At 39.2% G+C, this 26,986-nt stretch overlaps 4 protein-coding genes across 6 annotated transcripts; all 4 read left to right on the plus strand.

Moving 5' to 3' along the window:
- On the plus strand, window positions 1–5,882 carry LOC116256828 (probable polygalacturonase At1g80170). Of its 3 annotated transcripts, none has more exons than XM_031633324.2 (10): window positions 1–256; window positions 402–1,356; window positions 1,455–1,583; window positions 2,189–2,359; window positions 2,451–2,471; window positions 2,573–2,780; window positions 4,954–5,035; window positions 5,116–5,224; window positions 5,301–5,417; window positions 5,503–5,882. In XM_031633324.2, exons 2-10 carry the CDS (start codon window positions 1,114–1,116, stop codon window positions 5,773–5,775), a joined length of 1,353 nt encoding a protein of 450 aa, XP_031489184.1. In that variant the 5' UTR covers window positions 1–256; window positions 402–1,113; the 3' UTR covers window positions 5,776–5,882. The 3 variants fall into 3 exon arrangements, with proteins under 3 accessions (XP_031489184.1, XP_031489185.1, XP_031489186.1); XM_031633325.2 differs by having other exon boundaries at window positions 1,062–1,356; XM_031633326.2 differs by lacking the exon at window positions 1–256 and adding an exon at window positions 269–359 and having other exon boundaries at window positions 1,062–1,356.
- Window positions 5,883–7,884: 2,002 nt separating this feature from the next.
- LOC116256774 (uncharacterized) lies at window positions 7,885–15,896 on the plus strand. Its single transcript, XM_031633253.2, has 11 exons — window positions 7,885–8,049; window positions 8,143–8,508; window positions 9,175–9,300; window positions 9,406–9,493; window positions 12,243–12,328; window positions 12,401–12,619; window positions 13,686–13,891; window positions 14,899–15,057; window positions 15,258–15,338; window positions 15,419–15,473; window positions 15,546–15,896. The coding sequence occupies exons 2-11, from the start codon at window positions 8,398–8,400 to the stop codon at window positions 15,753–15,755; spliced, it is 1,341 nt and encodes a 446-aa protein (XP_031489113.1). The 5' UTR covers window positions 7,885–8,049; window positions 8,143–8,397; the 3' UTR covers window positions 15,756–15,896.
- A 5,839-nt stretch (window positions 15,897–21,735) lies between these two features.
- On the plus strand, window positions 21,736–22,765 carry LOC116256396 (early nodulin-93-like). Its single transcript, XM_031632754.2, has 4 exons — window positions 21,736–21,931; window positions 22,207–22,268; window positions 22,460–22,535; window positions 22,639–22,765. The coding sequence occupies exons 1-4, from the start codon at window positions 21,799–21,801 to the stop codon at window positions 22,722–22,724; spliced, it is 357 nt and encodes a 118-aa protein (XP_031488614.1). The 5' UTR covers window positions 21,736–21,798; the 3' UTR covers window positions 22,725–22,765.
- Window positions 22,766–25,728: 2,963 nt separating this feature from the next.
- Window positions 25,729–26,986, plus strand: LOC116256395 (early nodulin-93-like). The gene is made up of 4 exons (XM_031632753.2): window positions 25,729–25,918; window positions 26,293–26,354; window positions 26,531–26,606; window positions 26,715–26,986. The coding sequence occupies exons 1-4, from the start codon at window positions 25,786–25,788 to the stop codon at window positions 26,798–26,800; spliced, it is 357 nt and encodes a 118-aa protein (XP_031488613.1). The 5' UTR covers window positions 25,729–25,785; the 3' UTR covers window positions 26,801–26,986.

Below are 26,986 nucleotides of genomic sequence, written 5' to 3' on the forward strand. Positions count from 1 at the left end.
CTGCCAAATACATGGGAATTTGAATTCTAGTTAAGCTAAGTGAATGCAAGAAAAGAGCAAAACTCTTATACCAAAATCCAAAATCGACCTCATTGCAACCTGAAAGATGAGCTACCCTTTAATGCATATGATTGACGCAGGAATTCTCCTGCACTTCCCGCATCTCCACTTGAAATTTGGATTTTGAGATCCCTCCTTTGTTAGAGATCAAAAAGCTTAAATACTGAGATCTATGATCAAGATATGATCATCTTAGGTAATCAAACTCCCTTACCTTCTTTCTTATAAGCCGATCAAGAAAATGAGTTGTTTTCAGGCAAAACACTTTCCTGAAGCGGTTTCTTCTATCTTTTCTTTAGGTACATGGGTTTTATCTGTCTTTTGTTGTGTTTTATGTGCAGATTTCTCTGTTCTTCTTCCATGGAAGGTTCAAGAGAACTTATGAATAACGATTTTAATGGGCCACGTAGAAACCAATTTTCGTTTCATCATGGCCACCCGTCAATTCCAGCGCCGGAAATTTCGAGCCGGAGTTTAGGCATTAGGCACACATGTCATGTGCTTGGGCCACCAACACGGTCTTTCTCGACGTCCCATTTACCGATCTTCAGGTTGGGAGCCCGGCCCGCCCGGATAATCTCGCTTCCGATTCACCGGAAAAAATTAAAAAAAAAAAGAGAAAGCAAAGCTTTAAAGGGCAGGAAAGCATCATTTTCATCTTGCTCTTTTACCTCCCATCCTTGACACGAGGACTACTGTTTCTGTTCCACCTATTCTAAACCGACAGTCTTGATCGAAGTTCAGCAGATCAATTTTGCTCCGAACCTCCAACTAGCCGAATCTTTCTCTGTCATTCTCGGTTTCGTTCAATCGCTTTCAATTTTATAAACTTTTTAGCCGTATCCAGACAGGGAAATGGATTCTGCGCCTTGAGCATTGAGTTGACAATCATTTTCTTCAGGGGCGTGTCGCCTTGGAGTTTATTGGCATCATGTGATGCGAATGAATGAACGTGAACTTGGGGAATTTGATCAAATACTCTGATGAATTGTTATGTATAGGAACGAAGATTTAGGTGGTGCTGTTTCATTAAGCTGATCAGGGAAGGAAAAAATGAACAGAGAAGACGGAATGGTTGGGGTCTGCAGGGCTACCACTTTATTGAATTACTTTGTCAATTCCTTAGTCTATATTTTAGTCGCTTCTTCTGTAGAATGCAGCACCACCAGCGAGTTCGAATCTCTTCTCGAGCTCCCTCGATCTCACAAACGGCCACAGGACCGTGTCAAATCGGTGACCCATGTTTCTGTAAAGGATTTCGGAGCAAAAGGAGATGGGTACACGTCTGATACGGAGGTAATTCGTGTCTTTTCTCGTCGTATTCCCTTCCCTGAATTGCCGTTCTCTCTTAATGTTTCTGACTGTTTTGATCCGCCGTGAATCTCTTGGTTCAGGCGTTTAAGCGAGCTTGGAAAATCGCTTGCTCCTTCTCCCCCGCGGTTCTTGAGGTCCCAAGAGGAGAGACGTTTGTGGTTGGCCCAATCGACTTCCCTGGAGGTTGTTCATCTAAAGTTTCTCTGTTGGTATGTCAGAAACTTGTTCTGCAATGATCTTCTTATTGATTTTGGCCTTCCGTTCTTGAGGTTTTGGTTGTCGGGCATTTATAAGAAATAGTTTAGCAACTCTTTGAAGAACATTAGTTTGGGACACTGTCAATTTCACGAGTCTCGTACGGAGCAAAATCGGCGCGCGTGATAGCGTGGAAAGCATTTGGAAAATCTGTTCTCTTTCGGGGAAAATCTTATGAGTTCTCAACCCATTCTCCCTGTTTCTATCTGAATGGTTATTGTGACGTGAATGGGCTATTTGAATAACTCACCATTCCTTTAAACCAGAATGTGTGCCCCTGAGATGACTTTCACTTTGTTGCTGATCGTCCTGCAGAGCATTCTTGAGCCAAGGGGAGAAATGAGTAGCATGAATTATGTTTTAAAGATTCTTCATGGTGTTGCGATAGAACACTATATTTTAAGAAAAAATTGAATTCCCCGAACTTTTCTCATTTCTTTGAACGTTAGCTTAGCGTCTGAACCGAACCGAATAAAATTTATGCTATTTGCAAATTTTCTGCGATATTTGTTATGCGGAGTGGTATTAGTGATCAATACCTTGAACCTCACTGTGCTAGATTTATGGTAAAATAGTTGCTCCAGAGGAGCCAGGTTTGTGGGAAGGATGGAATCCGAGGAGGTGGTTATACTTCCATGGGGTTGATCGCCTTACTATTAAAGGAGGAGGAACCATAAATGGCAGGGGATCAAAATGGTGGGACAGATCTTGCAAGATCAATTCCAGCAATGTATGTTCTGGATCGTTCTTTTTAAATGAATTATGCTCCAAACTCTTTCCTGCAACCAATTTTGTGTATAATTCCATGTTCTATTTTGCAGCCATGTGAACCTGCTCCTACGGTATGTGAAGTTGGTATCCATGGTTTTTCTTCCTAGGAACTCATGTTCTTCTGCAAGAACAGGTAAAGCTTCTTTGGTTTAACTGGTGGGCCAACATGCAGGCCATAACTTTCCACAGATCAAAGAAGTTGTATATCAAGAATTTAGAACTTCTAAACAGTCAGCAAATGCATATGGCATTCACAGAATGTTATAATGTGAAGGTTACTGGTTTAAAAGTTACAGCTCCACCAGAAAGTCCCAACACTGATGGTATCCACATAAGCGCATCCAGCCAAATTTCAGTAAAAAATGTGGCTATTATGACAGGTAGGGATAAAGGAAGATTTTTATTGTTCTTGTTTGATTGAATGTCCTGAAAAAGTACCACATTTTCATTTTCTGTTTTATGAGATATTCCAACCTTTCTTCACTTCAGCCGTCTGAAACACTTCAAAACTGTCTGGACAATTCAGTTAATGTGGGTTTTCATTGTTGTGATGTCAGTTTCTTTCTTGCTTTTTTTCAAAACAGTGATTCAAGCAGAGTAGGGTCTGTTGAAATATAGGAAAATTTTCATTATGACTTGTTCTCCCCTGAATCTGTTAGTCCACGGTGTAAGAAAATAAAGCAATGATTGGTAGACATGCACAAACAATTTATTGTGCAGATAATGAAATACCATGCTACACATTCAAGGTTTTAGGTCTATCCTTGCAGTACATTCTCAGAGCATGTGCTATTCATTTTCCTACATTATTTTCTGTCTTTCTTCTTTAGCACTGCTAGTATCAATCACCTTATGAACAAAATAATCTTTAAATGTTGTTAGAACATCAAATTACTGTAAGCTTCTAAGTTCTAATAAAACACGCCAAGCACCTTCCTTTTATGGTGGGTCCTCTTCAAGGTATCTCCTTCTGTTTAAGGTCTATATTTTAAAATACAAGTGCAAATTCCCAATGTAACCAAGAGAATAGCATGTGATGGTGGCAGTACTTTATCATATGTCAGAGAATTTAAATTACAGACTTTTATCTTCTGTAAAGGTAAAGTATGATGTCTTCAAGAAAAAGAAAAATATGTGCAAGATGTGCTTCAGTTCTCTCCCTATTGATGAAAAACACACTTCAGAGGATCTTGACCTTTCTACCTCCATCTACGAGGCCTGACTGCATTTCCTTCAAACCTAACTGCAAATGTCTACGCTCTATGTACAAAGAGCTTTCCAGGAAAGGGATCAAGTTTCACATTCTTCAGCATGCCAAAATAAACTCCTCAGATCTTGTGCTTTTGGAACTACGTTGACATGCATACAACAGAATTTGTGCCTTCCCAGAATTACTTTCTTGATCTCCGTATGCATCATGAGATCAAGCTATAATATTTTCCAACTTCTTTGATTTATTATCTCTCATTACCGAAGCACCTGCTTGTCAGTTGTACGTAACATGAACATTACTGGTCGTCCCTCCCTTGGAGGCTGTGCCAGTTGACTAAGCTACTATCACTAGCATGCTCATTCCATGATTCTGCTTTGGTTATCCATTCACATCAAAGTAAAATATAAAATATAATTGAGTCTTGTTTTCCCCGACTTTGCCTTGATATTCAATTCATCATGTCTGGCATTTGATTGGTTTCCCTGCAGTTTACTGCAATACCATTTTGACAGATTCAATCCCATGTCTCGAACTTGTCATGCTCATTGAAATATTTCATGCTGCTGCTAACATCCCTTCTAGCCATGTTGCACTTTCTAATATATTTTTTATTTTTTAGATTTAGTGGTCTGAAATACTGTACTGTTTGCATAATGACATTGAACTGAATAACAGGAAACATCACATTATTTCTTGATCCTAGTTCGCTCTTTCTATCATAGCATTTCCTTGAACCTTATGTTATTAAGTCTTCAGCGATAAAGAACATGTTCCCTTTGATCACATTTGAGATGTGGGTAAATTCTGTCACCATCTGCTGTGGAGTATTGAGTAAGCATCTTGTTGGCATCCCTTTTTTTCTTTTCAAGCCATTACTGGCTTCCTCATCTGACATCTGAAACTGAAGCAAAAGTGATTGCATCTTGGTTCTACTTTTGAATGTTAATCTGTCATTTGTTTGATCATTTGCTGACATCTGAGACTAAAGCAGAAGTCATTACACTTTTTTTTGGGGGAGATGTTAGATGGGTCACTTGTAGGTCATGCATGTTCCTCCTTGTCCAGGTATTTTGTGTTATGATACAGCCGTCTCTTATTCTTTCGTTTAGTACAATGAGTTATCCTATAGGACGTGTATAATGGAACTTCATCTCTATCCATATACTTTCATGACCTAGACAAGAATGTCTTCAAAGTAAATTGCGGATAGAATTACTTTTATAGTCCTTTTTCTAGTAATCTTTAGCATGGACTTCCTACATTTCAAACAGCAATTTATGGCATAGTTATCAACCTAAAAGAAGAACTATGAGATCTTGATGCTGCTAAATCTTTATCAGGTGATGATTGCATTTCCATAACAACCAATTCTTCAAAGGTTCGACTAAGAAATGTAACATGTGGACCTGGCCATGGTATAAGGTGAGTGGATCTTGACATTGATAACAGCAAATTTCAGTATTCTGAAACGTGAAATACCAACTAAAGGCTACACCATACAGCATTGGGAGCTTGGGCAGGAACAATTCATGGGCCGAGGTCCATGATGTGCTTGTTGATGGAGCCTTTTTGAACAACACAGACAATGGCGTCAGAATCAAGACTTGGCAGGTCATTTTCGTTCCACCATTAACTTTTCCGTGATGTTTGTGTCTCGCTAACTTCCTTTGTGATGCTTCTGTTGAAGGGAGGCACTGGTTTCGTCGAACAAGTCACATTCAGGAACATAGTGATGGAGAACGTATCAAATCCAATAATTATTGACCAGTATTATTGTGATTCATTTGTTCCATGCCCCAACCAGGTATAGAAGGCACCAGCGCCATGTACATGTTCATGGATGTGGGAATATGTCTTTGTTAGGACTAATTATTCCCTGGTTGATGCAGACCACGAATGTAAAGGTGAACGGGGTTACCTTTTCTAATATCAATGGAACATCAGCCACCATTGAAGCAATCAGGTTCACATGCAGCGACAGTTTTCCTTGTCAAAATCTGTATTTAGAAGATATTCAGTTAAAACAAGCTTTAGGCGAACCTGCAGAAGCATTCTGTTGGAATGCCTCAGGGCGAAGCTCAGGGTCTGTATGTCCTTCTCCTTGTTTTGATATGCCTTTTATAAGTACATTTGGAACATCCGCCCGTCATAGCTCTCAGTAATTTATTTTTAGAAGCAAAATTACTCTCTCTCTCTCTCTCTCTCTCTTTTGTTCTTGTAGTTAGGGACTTCTTGTCCCCAAATTTTGTTATATATTTCCATTTTATTCTCTCTATCTCTCTCTCCACTCGCCAGTCAAGTTCAGGGAAAACAAAAAGAAAGCAGATTTGGCTCATTTGTGTAAATGTGGATCAACCTACCACTGAGGAATAACGGTGAAGCATTACTATGAATGTGATGTAAACCATCACGCTGAACACTCGTTTCCAATTCACAGTGTCATCATAAGAACACTTATAATTCTACCGGAGACATATGTATGTACCATGTTCATTACTGCATATTATATATTGTAAAACATACCAGGTGACAAATGTCAATTCCAGTGCAAAATGATTCTTCATCCTCTTAAGGAGGTTTTCTCTGTCTTTGTAGATTATGTTGAGAAGGTACTGCTGAATGGCACAGCATATGTATTTTGGCATGGAGAGATCATTCAATGCTTCTAAAGCTGGAGGCAAGAGGGCCAACAGTTGAAAAAGTTCCCAAGTTGAGAATCTAGCTGCCAAAATCTTTTCAAAGAAATGTTGGGGGAAAACTAGGGGAAAAGATTCTTCAAATGTCCTTAAAAAATTATTCCACAAGGCCATGGACTCAATCGTTTGAAGCAGTCCATCAAAGTTGCGAATTTGCCGAGACATCACTAGTTCAAAACTCAAGAAACATGCCACTCACACATTGGCATCCTGAAGTTCATCGTGCTTCGGTTGTGAGTTCATGATTAGACTAAGGGCGGAACCAGGATTTTTTTCAGGGGCGGGCCGGCCGACAGTTCAACCTCTGAATCCACGTAGGGTCAAGATTCAGAGGGTCAATTGAATTCAAATCCAAAAAATACATTGCGTAATTAAAAATTTTTATTTTTTTCAATATAATTTTTTTTATTGGGCGTGCTGTGTTCGGGGCGAACCTACTAAGACAACAGGCCACGTTAAGGAAGGAAAAGACATTTTCTTTGTTTTCTATTTTGTTAGTTGCTAACACCGGGTCTGATACCTATCCTTACTTTATTTCATATATGGCGTCCCTATTTTATTATTATTACACGTATAAAAATAATTCATGATTTAAATTCTATGGTCCTGCATGTTGCCTGTTAGTCCATCATAATTTCCCTAATTAATATCCGTCTTATCATTTCTTCTCTAAGGGGTCATAACTTATTAGGTATATAAAAGATCATTCTAAAAGAAAATTTATGTATGTGCAAATGGCGGTCAATGTTTATGGTTTACATGTCACAGGCTTTATAACAAATATCCGAACTACCTGCGCGTCATTACACAGATGTGCATGTCTCATGGCCACAACTGTTGGTGATGTTATGAACATTCTTCTTTATCACGATAATCTTGAACCTTATATATGAAAACGTTATTTTTCATTTTGAAGGTTTTAAGAATTATTGTGATGTCAATGAATATGGGTCCCTTTGTGTGTGTAGTGTAAACGCACATTTTTTCCCCCACAAATAACCACATGAATGGATGTGAAATATTGGAAAAACATAGAAACGAGAAGATCCTGGAGGACCCATAATCAGTTCCATTTTTATGAGATGAGTAATCTATTGCTATTAATCTTAGAATTTGTATAAAACCTGACCTCGATATTGGGTTTTCTTATTCTTTCAACATAAGGTTTTGAAGATTATGCATCCATTCCCATTTCCCAGAGATGAATTTGCATTGAACGACCAAAAAATGAGTAAAATGGTCGAATGCCCAAGAATGCACATAAAAATAAACCGCCGGATTCATATATCCCTTCTAATGTACAATGCCTCTTTTTTATACTTCAATACTTCAACTTGCATTGAAAAGACAATTTGATCATGTAACGGACATTTTTTTATCTTGCCATTTTTTGCTCTTCTATGGAAGAAGTGTTCTATTTAACCAACAGGAACATTTTAGTAATTGCTAATCCATCATGTAACCGGCTCTGCTAAGTATCTGTTACTGGGATCAAATGGAAAGAATGGTTGGCCCCTACTTGTTCAACTAACTTCAATTTAATGCGAGGAAAAGCATTCTCTGGCCTCCGAGAAAAAAATCAGGAAATAGCCGAGAGATACAGAAGTGGTCGTCTTCCTGTTCAAGTATGCAGGTTAGATTGGTGCTTCCGAGCTTACTCGGAAGCCAAAAATATATAACCTGCTTAGACCAGTAAATGACGGGCTTTCCATCCAATCACACTCCACTTCGTCATTTGACGTAAGTAATGGGAGAAAAGCAGGTATCGTGCTCTCGCCGTTTTGTCCCTCCCATTTTCTGTTTTTGTTGACCCGTCACTGTTGTGTTAATCAGAGGGGGATTTGCGCTGTTTTCTCTTTTGGAAGACGCGCGCCTGTTGGGGGCAGGCGAGCCCGCCGATTTCGGAGGGGAAGGGATACTGTCTTCGGCTGCCCCTGCCATCTAGGGTCTTTAGGTTTGAAAATCCCAACCAATTTTGTGCTTTTCCATTTCGGTCACGGACTGGCGACGAAAACAGGAGCAGGAGAACGGCGGTTGTTCTTCTTTTGCGTCTTTGTGGTAGCAGGACTGAGGTGAAGGGGAGCCAAGATGTCATTGACGGGAGTGAGAATGTCTGAGGAGGTTTGGCTAACGTGCCTCACTCATGCATTGTCTACGGAGAAGGAGGAAGTCATGGGCCTTCTTCTTGGGGACATTCAGGCATGACTCTTGAGCTTCCTGCTTCTTCTTCTTCTTCTTCTTCATTTATCCTGTCTCCTCTCTCTCTTTCCTTCTTGGCATCTGTTTTTAACTAGTGAGGGATCGAAGGGAACGCATCAGCACTTGTTGGGACTTATTGTACTCATTGGTGCGTTTTTCTTGATCAGCATTAAACTCAAGGAAATACATGGGCAGCGTTTCCGGTTCATCGTTGGTACATTGGAATTGGTTCATTCATATTCTTTTTCGCTTTGCTTGTGTTGCCGTTTCTTGGCCCTGGGCATTTTCTTCATTGGATCAAACGGAAGAGGCAGCGCCTCTTTTGACCAGATGTTTGAGTAGCTTATGATGGCTGATTCAGCTTAATTGGGTGTGTGGTTTTTATTGGAGATTCGCTTTCTCAAAGTATAACTTTTCTGTAATTCCAATTGTTTTGGTGGTTTCCAATTCTTTTCGTTCTTGGCTATTAAAAATGAGACGGAAAACTGTTCTCTCTTGCTTGGCACAGTCTATTATTGGAATTGCGTTTGATTTTATGGTATGACAGGGTAGGCCTATTGCCAAGACGCTATGAATAGTTCTTGGGTGCGGTTCAAGATTTTAGTTAGGTAGTGGGAACCGGAATTTACTGAGCAGTTTTTCCTGATGCAATGTGCAATGTTGCAGTATGGTAGAAACGGTAGTGCAACGGCTCTTATATGGGGAGCATCGCCACAGCCTAGATCTGATCGTCGGAAGGATAGAGTGGAGACAAATCCTGAACAGTTGGCAGCCGCATCAGCTCAGGCTGAAATATCCTATACAGATAGATTATAATTCGTTGTCCTTGCCCTTCTATGTGTTTTCTGAATTTAAACGCTAATATAATTGATGCTTTTGGCCTTGACCTACAAGCACAGAATGTCCTTGGCAACAGGGAAGACGACACGTGTAATTGGATGGTATCACTCACATCCTCATATTACAGTTCTTCCATCCCATGTTGGTAAGCATGACTTTGCTAGGTAGCCTATAATGTCTCGTTTCCTGTTGGCATTTTTTTCTGTTTCCCTTGCATTTGGACTTACATCTCATGAGCAAGGTGATTCACATTTCATTATTGTGTATGCCTCTTAAAAAAGAAGTGCACAAAAGTGGCATATTTTTCATTACTCTGTACGCCAAATGCATTTTGATTGAATTAATTTAGCAAAACTGTTTCATGGATATATTTGTATATTCTTGCTTCTCGTAATGATATGCTTCAGTTGATGAAATCATACTCTTTTAGTTGTTCCTATTTGAAGCAACATACGTGCCTCACATATGGAGGTGGCTCCTGAACCTCGTATTTTTATAATCAGTAGCAACTATCCACAAAGAATTTGACAGTTTCTCTTCCTTTAATGCTTCATTGTGCTCGATCAAATAAGGAATAAGCATATCTGCTTTAGTATAATAGATAAGCTCCTCCCATGACTACCTTGTCCACTATTAACTATTCAGTGAGGCTTTCTTCTTCGTTGCATATTCCGAGTAGAACATTATATCACATTTTTTTACCACATCTCTCCTCTTAAATATCTATCTTGCTTTGCAATTTCAACTCATTAGCATGACCATAGGCCTATGTCGCATAGGTGCGGGGGCACAAGTATGAAAATTTGAGACACCAATCAGAAGATGTGGCTACAGGGTGTATCAATATATATACTCCCTCTTTCAGACTGGCTGAACCACCTCTTGCTCTCTCGCTTGCCCATTTTCCACCTTATCTCTATCATTCAATGCACAACTACTGTGAGCAGTGAATGAGGAGAGAGAAATAGAGAGAGAGAGAGAGGTGGGCTTTGGCCAATCCCATGGAGGGACTAGCTGAAAGCATTTCTTTATGTTTATATGTTCGTGCATAATCCTTGGACCATGTGATAATCCATGTAGTTGAGCAAAGTAGTTTGTAAGTTCATATTCTCAAAATACATGGCATGACTTGATCCACATGACCCTCCACTTGCAGGTTCCAATCTACTTATGAAATCCTCCATGTGAACCACCTTATCACTTGGACCTGTCAGAAGGCATTGATACACATGCATATTCTTTGAATTTATTTTCCTTGTTATTTGACCCCGACCATCATAAATTCATAATCCTATACCTCAGTCTGGATATAAGATTTAAGACATAAGATTAAGGTGATTGGGACTTATGAATGGATGCTACTAGTCGATAACCTTTCGAATATGTTGGTACCTCCATGTTTCATGAAGAAAAATGTGCTTAATGACTTTCAGCACCTTTACGAGCATGTTACTAACCTTTTATATTATTCCTATACAAATTCAAAATCTGTGCAACTTCATAAAACATCAAAACTGGATGGCAATAGAAAAATATCCCTAAAAGTTTGGATAAAAAATTGCAATGTACTTTGGGGAATCATGAAATTGTGCATGAATACTAGGTTAACATGGCTTTCTAGCTTCCATGTATTTGTTTAACTGTAAATGAGTTAGTATGGAGAGAAATAGTGATAGAAACACTGACAAGGCCACAAGGAAGAGTAGGATGATGGGAAAGAGCAGAGACGGTTTGAAGACATTAGGGCAAAATGAGAGTTTTACGCAGAGTTGCCAAATGTGTAAGTGGGAGCAGAAAGGGGGTGAGGCCCTTAAAAAAATTATGTAATGGAAATCTGGAAACATGCTAGACATGAACCTGGAATTGAACCAGAAGTGAAAAGAGAATGAATTAGGAATCAGCTAGAAAGTGAAAATTATGACATTTTCTAAACAAAAATATATTACTTATGGTTCAAATTAAGTCATGAGTTACTAAAAGATATATGCTCACATACATAGGTGCATGCATGAAGGTGGATTCCTCTGGCCAGATGGGATCCCCTGTGATCAGCATCAGGTGACCTCCTTTCACGCTGGAGGAATCCAGTAATATATATATATATATATATATACACACACACACACGCACACACACACACACACACACGCACGTACATGATTCATACATATGTATATTTATGTATGTATATATGTATAAGAAATGCATATATAATTCAAGGAAGCATTCCTCACTTCCTCTTGCATTGGAAGCAATCTTCCGTTCTCAATAAGGCACATTCTATTGTGTGAAGCATGCTTCCTAAGTGGTTGTAGTGCTTGCAGTAACTTTGGCCCTATCCCAGAAAGATTAAAAGTCATTAGAATATCCTATCTGTTGCTTAGAATGTGGACTGGAAATCAGCATGTTTAGGTACTAGTACGTCCTTCTTAAAAGAAATGTATTATTGCAGAATTAGATCCTCGTCAATTATGTGTGATTCTCAGATAATACTTTTCTATTGTGGCCCTCTCTCTCTCTTTCTCTCTTGTGCGCTCACGTGTGCACATTAAAGGTCTTTCTCTTCTCCCTGTAAAGTCTTGGTTTTCCCTTTTCCCTCTTATTTTCTTTGCAGCAAAATTTTATCCTTGTAATTACAACGCTGCATCTTTAGTAAGTCCGCCGCTATATTCTTCAATCTTCATCCATCTCAATGTTATTACTGCACTTCACCTAATCACCAGTCTCAACCATCCATTTTTTAGGGTAGTAAATGACTACAATTGATATGTCTTACAACCTTTTTTATAGATCAGTGTGTTTTTGCAACTGTTAAAGTCTAGTACAACATATTCATGTCTGTGTATTGAGCTTTTCTGAAGGCATTTCCTTACACCTGACTGTTTCTATTGCAGATGTTCGAACTCAGGGGATGTATCAACTTCTAGATTCTGGCTTCATTGGCTTGATATTTTCATGTTTTAGCGAGGATGCACAGAAGGTAGGTCAGATAACTGTATCTGTTGGTATAGTATATTTCAATTCTATGACTCTCATTTGCGGGCAATTGCAGGTGGGGAGAATCCAGGTTATTGCTTTTCAATCTTTGGATGGTAAGCAAAAAAGCTTTTCAAGGTCTCAAAATCCTAATCCAACCAGTGGGGGCCCGATTATAAATGTCGAGTCATCTTGGAGCTCATCAGAAAGTCTGTCATCGGCATCTGCATCTGCCCGGGATGAAAGTGCCTTCCAAGATACTTCTGATTCTCGAAATGTAACTAGAAGTGCTAAGGTACTTCCTTTTGTGTACGGTTATCATATTTCTTTGCTTGTGATGTCATCAAACTCAACATGGATTTTAACTAAATAAGTCCTATTTCATCTTATTTCTTGCTGCTGTCACCATACCATATTAATGCTATTGGCAAATCTGTGACCTTCAAAATGGAGATAAACAATGTTATCTTAAAAGTTATTTGTGGAGAAAGTAAGTTGCCCGGGATGAAAGTGCCTTCCAAGATACTTCTGATTCTCGAAATGTAACTAGAAGTGCTAAGGTACTTCCTTTTGTGTATGGTTATCATATTTCTTTGCTTGTGATGTCATCAAACTCAACATGGATTTTAACTAAATAAGTCCTATTTCATCTTATTTCTTGCTGCTGTCACCATACCATATTAATGCTATTGGCAAATCTGTGACCTTCAAAATGGAGATAAACAATGCTATCTTAAAAGTTGTTTGTGGAAAAAGTAAGTTGCACGGTGTAGGGGAAAACGCTAGTTGGAACCTGAATAATAGCTCCTAGTCCACAATAGTGATCCAATACTCAAATGAGTAAATTATTTCTTTTAAAAACCCAAAGAAGAGCAAGGAACAAAATAACACAAATTCTTCTAAATTTTGTTGGATTATAAAGGAAACCAATATTTTCTTTTTTCTAATCCCCCTTTTAAGCAGTCATCTGCTGGCTAGTTATTGGTTTGGTGCTAGGTGAGCACGCGAGAGAGAGAGAGAGAGAGAGAGAGAGGCACTAATTCTTAGTTTCAGAACATTAAGCGATCAGCCGATCACAATTACTAGCTGTTAAGGCCCCCTGAGTGTTGGGTGCCCTTCAAATGGACAGTTCGTTTGGTCAATATGCAAATGAAGTTAAAAAATTTACTTTGATATGTAAAGAGGATATAACTATGGAAAAAAACTTTTAGGAATTTTGCGTCATTCTTTGTGTTATGCTGTGTTATTCATTGTTTAGGAATTCTCTCTTTCTTCCTTCTCTTTCTGTGTCTGTGTTTGTATGTGTATGTTATGTTTTACCCATAACCACTTCTTTGCCCTTCTTCATTGTATCACATTAGGGTGCTGGGAAGAATATTTCTCCATCAGATTTGGAGGAATTTTTTGCTCATGCAGATGTCAATCAAGCAGGGAGGGGAAAGCTAAAATCAGAGCCTCTCTCACCTTATACCCACAATGACACCGTACAACAAACAGTTGATATTGATCCTATGGATATGACCGCTGGTATGCAAGAGGCCATGCATCGCTCAAATTTAGATATGAGGTAGTGTAAATATAATTTTTATGTGTTAATTTGTTGTGTTCTTTTTGTGGCTGTCCTGGGAGACATGTTATGGTCTTTCATTACCTGAAGTTATGGAACATGTTGTTACACACACACACACACACATCCACCCCCACACCTACATAATTATTTTTATTCGAAAAAAATAGTCTTATTTTACCCTATAAAGTAGCTAAGCAAAATGTTACCATCTTGCAGGGAAATGGTTGGTGGCCTAAGCAGCAGAAATTGTACTCCTTTTTTATCTCTAAATTGACGATATTGATGAATATTTAATTTTATTAAGATATGAAGCTGATAATTGGTATTCATTTGTCATATTTGAACAGCTTTTTTTTTTAGTTAATCATCATTTACATGGAATATTCCAGCAACTTCAACATCCACAATGTAACAATGATGATATTCCTGACATCCATGTATGGTGTCAATGTTTGAGACAAACTTGGTTTTCAGAGATCTAAATAAGCTCTGTTGAACTTTCATTACCAGACCTTTTTATAGCATATGAGCATGTAACAGAAAGAAAGAAAAAATTCTATCCAGTGGCTTCTTAGATTCTATTATAGAATCTGCATCCTCTTTCTTGCTAGGTAGCTGACTAGGGGTGTATCGATCCAGTTCATGTGATCTTTTCATGTCTATGTTTAGTACACCCTTCCCGTGTTTATTCCACTTATACCTCCAGCCTTTATGTTCTCGTCATCCTTTTGTTGCTGAATTGTGACCTTTTGTGGGTGAGACATACTTGCCATGACCAATCTTGTTGTGCAAGTATGTGCCTTCAGAATATACCGCTAGCTATCCAACTTTTGTCCCGCTCAGCTTAGTCAACCATGATACTTTTGTCTCTTTGATCATTCTCTTGAGCATTCTAGGGACTACTGTAGATTTAATGCATAATCTCTTTTTTACTTGTTATTTTTCATTAGAATCTGGAAATTCTGTTCAAGTGCTTTCTAAGCAAGTACTGTCTTCAATGCCAGTGGTGCTGAGTACACGAGGAAAGAAGTTCCTCTTCAAGTTGTTCCAAGCTCTTCACTTCTGAAGCTTGATTCTCCTTTGACATCATTCATTGATATGCAAACCATGTTGTTTGAGGAAGAAAAGACAGCATACAATCAAGCAGTTTCTCAGTGCAAATGGTGATCTTCTCTCCCTTTCGCCCCAGAAGCTGTCAATTGACTTAATTTCTTTATTTTGCTTGGCTGCTTTTAATTTTAAGTACCTGAGTGTTGGCAGATAATGAGAGTCCTCGACATAACATGATTGTTCTTGTGTTATTTTACATCTTTTCTTTCTTCTTCATCTTTGAGATTTTTAACAGTCCTTTTTTTCTGTCTAGGGACGGGAAGATTCATCCTCTTGCCTTCATTCACCACACCTCAACCTACCATGCCTCGTTATGCAAATTGATGGAGTACTGGTTGGTCTGGTGCTTTCTTTAGTTTTGCAGCTATCTTCTAATGACTGCCTTTGGTTAAACGTAGCCTTGAACTCTTGCAGTTTGAGTCCTGCTATTGTTTCACTACAGCACCAGTTGAAGGAGAATGATGTTAGGGTGAGTTTGCAATTTTGGTTGATTGTTGTTTCCTTGGAGCATATATGACGACTAATGCACACCATGAAACAGCTATCGTTGCTGAAGGAGGAAGCAGAGGCTTTAGAGATTGAAGCTTTAAATCGAGCTGGTAGTCCTATCCTGAGTGCTGCTGGGTCTTTGACGAGTGGTGTTCGGATGCTGCCTTCAGTTGGGAGGGAACAAAGTGCTTCACCTGAGCGTGCTGCTAATGTTAGGAGCCCTGTTGGCATGACTTCTAGTCGAAGTAGAAGGGGTTACTAGCAATCTGAAGATTTTTAGGGTCTTGTTCATGTATGTCCATGCTTTGTTCCCTGTAAAGCATCTTATGCGTTTTTTTCTCTCAATGTTGTAAGATAACAGATGACTGTAATTTTGAAATGCATCAGATAAATCTTTGTTGAATCCTTGTTAATATCTTTTCTGGTTAAGTATTTGGAGTACTTGTATAGAATTAGTTTTTCAGGCCTACGGGGGGGGGGCTTGATGTAGGATTTGATGGCTTTTGACTCAAATTTTTTGAGAGATTCAATAGTGGGTTGATGCAACACCATATATTACACGATGCTGTGTGTAGCTTACCACCTCCCAATGCTTCAGCAGGGCAAAGCTTTGATAAGGTTGGTTGAACAATTGTTACAGATATCATTTTCTGGTCTTTATTGACAAGGTTTTTTTGGGTATTAATTAAAAAGCTGGTTTTTCAAATAACAATGTCCGAAGTTCAAAAAAATAGACATATGTGACAAGTAGAAGACGTTCTGACTAAGCAACCCTGCTGGAGGATGACGTTCGATTTTATTAGCCAAAATCTTTACAGCAAAAGCAATACAGCAGGCCAAAAGACTATTAACAAATTGCCATATAGAAAAGGAAAAGGCCAAGATTCTAGGGTCCGATCTGATTCAATAGAAATAAGATGGCGATTGTTTACATTATGGAAGCCAGAGTGGGTCTAGAATAGATAAAGCTTTGCATCAAGGGAAATCCATCAATGCAGAAGCAATTTCGATGGCGGGGTCATCGTCTAAACAATAATCTTGAAAGCCACTATAGAGAGACTGGGGAACCTCTGGACAGACTGCTGATCTTTGTAGTCCTCAGCCAGCCAGTTCATTCTTTTTCATTCGAAACCAGAAAAATGCTGGAGACCTGGTCAGTTTAATTAGCAAAAAATCGGTACATCTTGAACCAGCTGGAAAAGTAAGCACTTGTTTTCGTCGGTCAGCTGGTTGTCGTCTCCAATCATGCTTCTCTAGCAAAGCGTTCTCGTGCAGAATTTTTCATCCGATTCATATTTTCTTCAGTTCTGAATCTAAGCCGCTTGGAAAGCTTTTGTTAAGTAGGGATAAACGGTTTCTATCAAGTCTCCGATATGCCCCACCTATAAGCTTTTTGCATTTCACTTGAATTGGATCAGGAAGACATTTCACAGTTATATTAATATGAATAGTTTTTTTCTCATTTCCAAATACGGGGATAGCTTGCACTGCGGCCCCTACATTGAAGTTGGTTCTTGAGATTAAATATAAGAGAGAGAGAGAGGAACAGAACTAACATTGTTCCCATGATCCCATCCACTCGGAGAGAAAGAAATTTTGACTGGTGGGAGCACTAGTTTAATAACCTTATTGTTTTAAAGGGCATTTATATATATCCATATATAAACAACCAAATATATGAAATTATTAACATAAAAATAATGGGCAACTGCCCACACTAGCCACCATGTGGCTCCGCCACTGTTTTCTTCAGATTGCCAATCAATCTAAAGGAAGATCCTGACTTCTGCAAATCCTGTCAACTTATCTCTGACCCTCTTCCCATCCCTCCTTTCAAATCACATATGAAGAGAAAGAAAGGGGAAGGATAGAAACAAAAACCCAAGATTGTCAAAATTGGTGACAATCAGAATCTGACATCCTTAATCGAGGGTTTACGATACTAAGATACAGCAAACTATGGTTTCCCGTCTGTTCAACTACTGTTTTGAATCGTCTCACTGGTGCTAAATCTTGGCAGTTTTGAACATGGAACGAGTTGTGTGCTTTGACCTGAACATTTCAATCACCGTCACTATCATAAAAACAACACCACATGACCAATAATAATGTTTTGTTAATTCAAATCAGAGACTAAATGTTCGCAATCATCAGTATGCAGTGTTGACCAGTGTGCTGCCTGTCATGGAAGCACGTAATTCAAACCTCCCCCTGGACTGGTAATTAAGGGAGAAAACTGAGGGCAGGAGAGTGAGAAAGGCGAAAGCGGCGCTCTGGTTTTGGAACCAATCCTAGGATTAGGTGGTAGATGAGTCAATCTTGTTCTTCTCAGGCTTGGCCAAATTCTTTGGTGAGTTGACTCTCTTTTTCAGACGTACCAACGTGAATTAAACTAATGACAGGAAAGTCGGCAGGAAAATGAACTGCCACCAGGCACCATCATCCCATAAACTTTGGGTTTTTGTAATCCAGCGACCAACTTGGGCTTTTTGAAAGATTCATATATACATCCAACACGATGGATTATTTTGAAGCGGTCACAGAAACGACGCCATTCTGCTTTGACTCCATAACCTCTCAAGAACTGCAGATCAAATTATCAAGCCACGGCAGCGACAGGGAATACCACGGCAGTCTGAAAGCTTAGCGAAATTGCTCTAACAATTTGTCAGCGAAGATAATCCTATTTTTGACAAAAGTTAAGGTATATATATATATATATATATATATATATATATATATATATATATATATATATATATATATATAACAGGAGAAATTTAAAACTTTTACTTTTTTAAACAGTTAAAAGTGATCAACCATTCCTGATATGAGACAAACGGCTTCTTCTTCGTTTTTGAATAACTCAACGTTACTTTTCAACGAAACGCATGTGCAAAGTTAACGTTTGGTGAAAAAAAATCATGAGACCGCCACAAAAAAGGTCTTCCACACAGAAGCTGGAGAATTCATGAAATAATCGTTTCTTGGAAGCTATGGGCATGCTGCTGGTTTTTCTGTCACCATCTTGGCTTTCGATGCTTCTAGATTGGACGAGAAGCGGCAGCCAAAAAATTCTCTCGTGGACTCTTTGGACTATTAAATAATTCAAACTTTTAAAACGGAGTTTCATAATCAGTGGGGTTGAGGGCCGCTCGGATAAGAGATTCCTCTGTGTAAGTCCTCATTTCATGCACCCAAGACATTCATAAACCAAAACAGATCAATTTCTCTTCTCAAATTGTTATGCTTTATGAGAACTAAAGCACAATGATTTGGAAGGAGAAATTGCTTAGTCCTGCTTTTTGAACGTCTTGTTCAAAAAATATATATTATGTATATATATTTATATATTTTTTATATTTAAAATATATATATTTTTAATTTAATTGGGTCCAGCTTGAACTCGGGTTTTAGGTGTTAGGCCGAGCTTGGGCCTAAGTTTCAAGTGTCGAGCCGACCCGATGCCCGGGCTTACTTCTCCATAGCACATATTAATCCAGTTACAGTATTTCAGATAAGGATCCAGGTCTAAATTAATATCTAAAAATTTATTGCAATAGGTAAACTGCTTGACTATCTGCTAACAATTATTGTATGTAGTTTTATTTCGAACTATTTTTTGTAACCGGATATGAGCGCGGTTTTCCTGATGAACTTGAAACCGGCTTCCACATAGAAAATAAATTAATAGCATGACTATTGAAAAGGATCTGCATGAAAGAAACCAAATAAAAAACAGACTAATCTTAGTAAGGAAAAGAAAAGGAAATTCCATAAACTGCGTTCATGAGCTTAACTAATGACCTATATGAAATGTTCAGTCACATTCTCAATCCTTTCAATATTTATTTTCTTAACAATAATAACCTTTAATGAAAAATCCTGTAAATATACTCATCTATTGACTTATATTCTCGTGATATATTGACAATGATTTTCATCTTCAAGAAAGTCTGGTCCTATGAATATTATCTCTAAGTCATAAAGTTTCAAGTCCTTTTGACAATGTCGGATTTGAGAACCTTAAGATTTAAGGACCGTGAATTGAAGATCAGATAGACCTTCCCTCTCTGATCTTAAATCTGACCTTTAATAAGAAGTAAAATAAGAATCTTAAGTGTGGATCTTAGGCCTGACTAAGATCCTTAGTTTGATGAAACATGGATAAGGCATGTCACATCATACTTACATCAAACTGTGGATTTCAAATCCGAAGTAATCAAACACCCTGTCGTTTTCAGTACTCAAATTTTGGGTCGAACCTAATGTCAAGCACTCCACGATGGACAACTGAGGAAAAAAAAAAACAAAAAAAACTCTAGTTAGTCAACATTGTTTGGGCTTAGTGGGCCACTAGATCCCTTCTTTCCGCGGCACATTATATATATTGCTAGTATTATCATTTCAAAAAGAACAGTAAGGGAAGGAAGTATCAACACCAAACTAAACATAAATGCTTTCAATTATCAGCCTTGTTGATATACACCTGAATAATTTGGATGCATAAAAACCAGATCAATTCCAGATATCCCAGTGCATGGTGATCAAAAGTCTGACCTAATTAAGTCAAGCAGATTGCTACCGGGTTATGGAAAGGATAGATTTCAATATCAAAATCTTGATCTCCTAAACTAAAAATGAACGAATAACTTAACGTAAGCTATGTTTTGAAAGAGTTATAAAATCTCCCAACATCCATTTTGATTTAGATGGTCAATGGTAGGAAGTTATTATACTTCTGGTGGCCCCAAAGCTTGTATTTGAGAATATTCCTTGGATCAAACTAAGGGAGCAAGGGCTAGATGTTGTATATGTCCGTTTAATATATAGATGTTCTCGTTGGTAAACTAGAACACATTTAGCATAAAATTTTTCACGTATGCTGTTTCATGTATCAATTTTCATGCCGTCAACATATTTTTTCACCTACAAGCATATCTGAAAGAAAATAAAGGCACCATCATGAACACTGTAATCGGAGGGTCCAAACTTTTCCTTTCATTTCGACCTAGTTATACAACATAACCTTAGTTTAATTCTTTGATAGCTTCATCAGATCGTCCGTCAAATTACGTCAGATTCAGAAAATAGTCCATGATATCTCCAGTCATCACCAACATACTTAATTTTTAAAATTTTAGTAAGCCATGGACAGGCTCGGGCCGCTAGCCTAGGTCAGGTCACAACGTTGACCTAAGCTAGATCGGTGGCAGTGGCAGAGCCAGAGGGCCGGCAGGGGATCATATTTATGATCTCTAAATATTTTAATTTAGCATATATAAAAATTCTAAAAAATACAATCCAACTTCTATCAATATTTTGAAAACATAGTTTGGTTCCTCCAATGAAAAAATTCCAAGCTCTGCCCTTCTTGACTCCAGGCCCATCCTCATCATGGGGCCGAGGTTAAGTCGACCAGGCGGTGATGGCTCGGTTGCAATACTGATCAGTTTCTGGCTGGCTAGCCTTCCCACAGCCAGTGGCAAAGCGTCATATAGGCCTGGTGTGTGGCAGTTGCTCACACCAGGTTCTCAATTTTCTTTCATATTAAGATTGTTTAATATTTACTTTATTATACATGTAATTGTTATGTTAACATTGTTCAATATTTAGTTTGTTATACATGTAATTGCTTCTGTGCCGACAGTTCTACTCGTAATATACAAAGTCTATGATCTGATTAGTTTAAACCTATGGGTTAGCCGAACATCATCATGATCATTTGTCTGGCGTTGGAGTTTGCGACAAGGAGACGTGCCACCTAACTCTGAACTTAGCTTGAAAAATGACGTGATGCAGTCAAATACCTTGTCTCTTCGCTCAATCTTTATTAACATTTGAAGTCGGTCGATTCAACTAATTGAGTCCCACGGAATGGTTCAAATCAGCCGATTCAACTAAGCACTGTATCTCAGCTTCGTGGTTGAACCCAGTTTTATGATCAGGACTTTTCGCAAGATACGGTAACAACGTGTTAATAAATTTCAGAGCCCTTTTGTGTTCAAGAGAAATCGTGAATTCCTTCTGAAGATCTTCTCTTATAAGGATCTAAAGTTTCATCTTTCCACCAGAAACCAAGGGAGAGCAGTTTGCGCCGACCACGGGGCGGACCTCCAGATTGCCTTCGGCACGTTGCCAATATTCTCCACGCCGAAGTTTTGGACTTTGGGAGCTCGATCTCTCTTCTGCCATCATAAATAGCCGAGCGCCCTTCTTCTGATCACCACCATAATCTCATGGTCATTACTCACTCGTGAACTACAAGTTCCCATCTCTCTCTCTCTCTAGCTATCTCTGTATCAATGGCTGTTGATCGGTCTGCAGCTAAACCAGGAAACCCTAGTACCGGCACCATTTCGTGTCCATTGGAGATGAATACTGGTTTAGGATATTACATGGACCAAAGGGTTGCCCGGGCGAGGCGCTATGCTCATGGTATATTGTCCATGCCAATTCCATGTACCATATATGCATCGTTTGATTGATTTATTAACATTTTTCTACAAATTGCTATAATTCCTAGCTGCCTTCGCAGCTAGATCATGAGATGAAAGCTTGCCGAGTGCAGGCACAACAGTCTCAACAACTAATTCTTCGTTCTGCACCAGCAAAGAATTGGACAAACTAAGTAAATGTTGTTCTGAGAGGAGCTCTGTAGTCCATCGGTTGCTGATTTTGTTTTCCTATTTTCTCCTGTTTTTGTGATGAAGAGGGAGTGGTCGCGGGAGCTAAAGCAGCTGTCATGGCTACTGCTGCCAGTGCCATCCCTACTGTAAGTCTGCCTCTCTCTCTCTCTCTCTCTCTCTCTTACAGAAAATGAAAATTGTTGAAACGGAAGAAGAGGACAAAGTTATGGACGGAAAGTAAGGTGCCAAGTCCGCCGATAAGTCTTGATGGACGCATGTTCACCTTCGTTTTTCTGACACTCCACCGTCGTAAATTTTTCTGTCTTTCTCCATGCAGTTGGCCAGCGTAAGAATGTTCCCTTGGGCCAGGCGCAACCTCAACCCCACGGCTCAGGCACTCATCATATCCACTGGTAACTGATCTCTCTCATTCTTATATAATATTGCATACGTTAATGAATTTTTATATCTAATTTTCTTTGTATTGACGAGGCGGGATGTTCAATTTGGTTGCAGTGGCAGGAGCGGCATACTTCGTTGTAGCAGACAAGAAAGTGCTGGCTTCTGCAAGGAAGAACTCCTTTCGAAATGCCCAAGAATGAGCTCCCGCTGCTTGATCCTGTTTCCTGCCTATGTTAGAGCATCAGTAATTTATAAAAGATCGACTTCTTCCTCTTTCCCATTGTAACTTTATTATTATGAATACTAGTCTGGAGTTGGGTAGCGCCTGTCCAGGATTGAAATTTATGGAATTAATAAAAGAACTGAATGAAGTTCATTAGATACATGACGTTTTCATTTTCCGATCGACTATTGTTTCTTTAAGTTCATTCATCCCACAAACGTGGGCAGTAAATTTATGCGTTTGAAACATCACACCTGTGTTGCAATAAAAAGAGCGAAACCTTTTGCAATAAAAAGAGCGAAACCTTACTTTGAATCTTACGCTGCCCAGAAAATGGCAGAGATCAAATCCAGTACTCTTCTATAAACCACATCGCTGAAACGCTCGTACATCTCCGGACTAGTATGCTGATTAAGACTAAAGGTTTTCCTAATTACCGCAATTATGGCCGCACTCCAAAATTGATGGTGAATATTTAGAAGTTCCCAAAAATATTGCGACGGATTAGAACAGAGTTGACGTAATCAAAGTTTCAAAACGACAAATTCAAAGACATTTCTGCATGATCTGAGCAATCATCCTTAATAGGTAAACATTCAACCTACAATATTAGCTCGATCTAATAATACATTTCTAGGGATTGAAATTAATGAAGTGACCATATTATGAAGTAGGATTAAAGTTTTCAGGAAGCACACAAAAAAAGCCCATATCGTCAAAGGCGATCGACATTTGCTCGGCCAGTTTGCTATACGCAATCATGTTCTTAGATGGGACAAACACGATATTGGTAAGTCTGTCCTCGACCTAAACAGACCCAATCACCGGTCACTGTCATGAACGTCATGACTCATTTCTTTGCCATTCTTCACCAACCTGACCTTGAGTGCAACTTTTGACGATGACAATCTTAAGGAACAGATGGATCGAGTTGATCTTGGTCATCGATATGAAACATAAACATATTTGAAAAAAACGCACCATCATAAACACTGTAATCCGAACGCTCAAACTTTTCTCTTTAATTTCCACCTCATTATACAACATAACCTTAGTTTCTCCTTTAATCTTCGGTATCTTCTTTAGATCGACATTTAAATTATGCATGCAGAAAATAGTCCGTGAAACTTGGAATCATCACCAACATACTTAAATTTTAAATTTAATAAGCTATAGACAGGTTCAGACTGCTTGCCCAAGGAAAAGCGAGAGACCTCGCCACCCACTTTGGCCTCGCAGAGTGGGCCGAGTTGTCTGACCTAAATCAGCGACCTTCAATGTTAAGAACTATTTAATGAAGTTACAACCTTGAGGTCTTACAGCCTGGTTCAATCTTTCTTAAAGGTGGTGTAACATTGAAGATTGTGAGTGATCTTCAATGACTTATAAAGATAGTTATTGAATAGATGGTTGTCCTGATTTCTAACATTTTTGAGGTTAGAGCCCAAACTGTTAGGGGGCGGGTTGAGATCCATCGAACCAGGGGCCCAAGCCTAGGAGTGAGTTTCTGATTGTTATAGTGGTATCAGAGCCGGTTCAATATTCGGACGTGGGGTCTCACATGCATGAACGTGTGTGCCTTAAAGGGGGTGGATTGTAACACTTCAAAAATTTAGTATTGTATTGAAGATTGTGAGGGATCTTCAAGGGCATATAAAAGGCGTTAGCCTTTTTGCAACACTTGGATCTAAGGTCCCACATGCGCGGATGCTTGTACTTTAAGGAGAGTGAACTGTAGCAGTCGAAAAATTTAATCCGGTATTGAAGATTGTGAGTGATCTTCAAAGACTTATAAATGGAGTTATTGAATAGATGGTTGTCCTAATTTCTAGTAGGTGCAAAATGAGATCCACCGAACCAGGGGCCTGAGCTCAGGCGTGGGTCTCTGATTGTTACTTTGGTATCAAAGCCAGTTCAATATTCAGACCTAGGGTCCCACACGCGCACCACACACGCGAATGCATGTGCCTTCAGACGGGTGGATTGTAACACCCAAAAAATTTAGTGTTTCTAACCTTTTTGAGGTTGGAGCCAAAACTGATAAGAGGCAAGTTGGGATCTGCCGAACTAAGGGCCCTAACCAGGAATGGATCTTGATTGTTACAGGTGGAGGGGGAGTACAATTTGGCTCCTCTCTTCTTGAAAACATAGTTTGGCCAATTAAAATTGTTTCCAAGCCCCACCCACCGGTAACAAAAATTCCAAACTCCGCCTCTCTTGACTTAATGCTCATTTTCATTGCACCGAGGTTGAGTCGGCCCCCCGTGATGGCTCAGTTGCAATACTGCGCTGACCAGGTTCAGGCTGGCTGGCCTTCTCACAGTCCAAATCATTATATGTATAAGTCTAGATCGATTAGTTTAAACCTATGGGTTAGCAACACGGGGAATACTGTACATCATCTTGATCATTTCTCTAACGCTGGAGTCTGCGATAAAGTGACGTGCCACCTAACTCTGAACATGGCATGAAGAATGACGTGATGCAGTCAAATAACTTGGGTCTTCAATCAATCTTTAGTAACATTTATAGTACGTTTAGCACAACATCGGTCTGCCATTTTAGCTTGCGAATGTCACAGTACTAACCGAGTTCACGGAGTGGTTGAAATCAGCTGGTTCAACTAAGCACTGGGTCTCAGCTTCCAGATTGAAACCAGTTTTACGATCAGGACTTTTCGCAAGACACGGTAACAACGTGATAATCAACTTCAAAGCCCTTTTTTTGTTTGAGAAAAAACGTGAACTCCTTGTAAAGGTTTTCTATCGTAAGGGTCTACAGTTGCATCTTTCTACCAGAAACCAAGGGACAGCAGTTTGCTCCGACCAGGGGGCGGACCCCTAGATTGGCGTCGGTGATCCTCGATGTTGCCAATATTCTCCACGCCGAAGTTTTGGACTCGAGCACTCCCATCTCTTTTCTGCCTTTATAAATAGCCGAAGGCGCCCTTCTCCTGATCACCACCATATTCCCATCCTCATTGCTCGCTCGTGAACTACAAAGTTCCCATCTTTCTATCTCTCCCTATCTTTGCATCAATGGGTGTTGATCAGTCTGCAGCTAAACCAGGAAACTCCAGTACCTGCACCATTTCGTGCCCATTGGAGATGAATACTGGTTTAGGATATTACATGGACCAAAGGGTCGCCCGGGCGAGACGCTATGCTCATGGTATCTTGTCCTTGTCAATTCCATGCAATATATATATATATATATATATATATATATATATATATATATATATATATATATATATATATATATATATATATATATATATATATATATATATATAACATCACTTCATTGATTTATTATCATTGTTCTACAAACTGTTATAATTCCTAGCAGCCTTAGCAGCTACATCATGAGATGAAAGCTTGCCGAGTGTAGGAGTAGCAGTCTCAACAGCTAATATTTCTTTCTGTACCAGCTAAGAATTGGACAAACTAATTAAATGGCGTTCTGAGACAGAAGCTCTGTCGTCGATCGGCTGCTGATTTTGTTTTTTTTCGTTTTTTTTTTCTCCTGTTTCTGTGATGAAGAGGGAGTGGTCGCGGGAGCTAAAGCGGCTATCATGGCTACTGCTGCCAGTGCCATCCCCACTGTAAGTCTCTCTCTCTCTCTTTAAATTGAAAATTGTGGAAACGGAAGAAGACGACGAAGTTATGGACGAAACTAAGGCGCCAAGTCCGTCCAGAAGTCTTCACCGATGCATGATCATCTTCGTTTGTCCGACACTTCCACCGTTGTAAATTTTTCTCTCTGCCTTTGTCCATGCAGTTGGCCAGCGTAAGAATGTTCCCTTGGGCGAGGCGCAACCTCAACCCCACGGCTCAGGCCCTCATCATATCCACTGGTAACTGATCTCTGTCTCTCTCTGATATATATACATATATAATATTCATATGATTTTTTTTCTAATTTTCCTTATATTGACGAGGCGGAATGTTCAATTTGGTGGCAGTGGCAGGAGCGGCATACTTCGTTGTAGCAGACAAGAAAGTGCTGGCTTCTGCAAGGAAGAACTCCTTTCGAAATGCCCAAGAATGAGCTCGCCCTGCTTGATCCTGTTTCCTGCCTATGTTAGAGCATCAGTAGTCTATGAAAGATTAACTTCTTCGTCTTTCCCATTGTATACTTTATTATTATGAATACGAGACTGTAGTTGGCTAGCGCCTGTCAAGGATTGAAATTGATGGCATTAATAAAAGAACTGAATGAAGTTCACAAGATACA

Source organism: Nymphaea colorata, chromosome 6 (genome assembly GCF_008831285.2).
Source record: "Nymphaea colorata isolate Beijing-Zhang1983 chromosome 6, ASM883128v2, whole genome shotgun sequence".
Taxonomy (NCBI): domain Eukaryota; kingdom Viridiplantae; phylum Streptophyta; class Magnoliopsida; order Nymphaeales; family Nymphaeaceae; genus Nymphaea; species Nymphaea colorata.

Coding starts and splice junctions, on each gene's coding strand:
- LOC116256828 (XM_031633324.2), top strand. CDS start 1,114: ATGAACAGAGAAGACGGAATGGTTGGGGTCTGCAGGGCTACCACTTTA. Junction 2,472..2,572: donor CATGTGAACCTGCTCCTACG/GTATGTGAAGTT, acceptor GCCAACATGCAG/GCCATAACTTTCCACAGATC. Junction 5,036..5,115: donor GGACCTGGCCATGGTATAAG/GTGAGTGGATCT, acceptor TACACCATACAG/CATTGGGAGCTTGGGCAGGA.
- LOC116256774 (XM_031633253.2), top strand. CDS start 8,398: ATGTCATTGACGGGAGTGAGAATGTCTGAGGAGGTTTGGCTAACGTGC. Junction 12,620..13,685: donor ATGTAACTAGAAGTGCTAAG/GTACTTCCTTTT, acceptor GTATCACATTAG/GGTGCTGGGAAGAATATTTC. Junction 15,339..15,418: donor TGCAAATTGATGGAGTACTG/GTTGGTCTGGTG, acceptor GAACTCTTGCAG/TTTGAGTCCTGCTATTGTTT.
- LOC116256395 (XM_031632753.2), top strand. CDS start 25,786: ATGGGTGTTGATCAGTCTGCAGCTAAACCAGGAAACTCCAGTACCTGC. Junction 25,919..26,292: donor GGCGAGACGCTATGCTCATG/GTATCTTGTCCT, acceptor TCTGTGATGAAG/AGGGAGTGGTCGCGGGAGCT. Junction 26,355..26,530: donor CTGCCAGTGCCATCCCCACT/GTAAGTCTCTCT, acceptor TTGTCCATGCAG/TTGGCCAGCGTAAGAATGTT.
- LOC116256396 (XM_031632754.2), top strand. CDS start 21,799: ATGGCTGTTGATCGGTCTGCAGCTAAACCAGGAAACCCTAGTACCGGC. Junction 21,932..22,206: donor GGCGAGGCGCTATGCTCATG/GTATATTGTCCA, acceptor TTTGTGATGAAG/AGGGAGTGGTCGCGGGAGCT. Junction 22,269..22,459: donor CTGCCAGTGCCATCCCTACT/GTAAGTCTGCCT, acceptor TTCTCCATGCAG/TTGGCCAGCGTAAGAATGTT.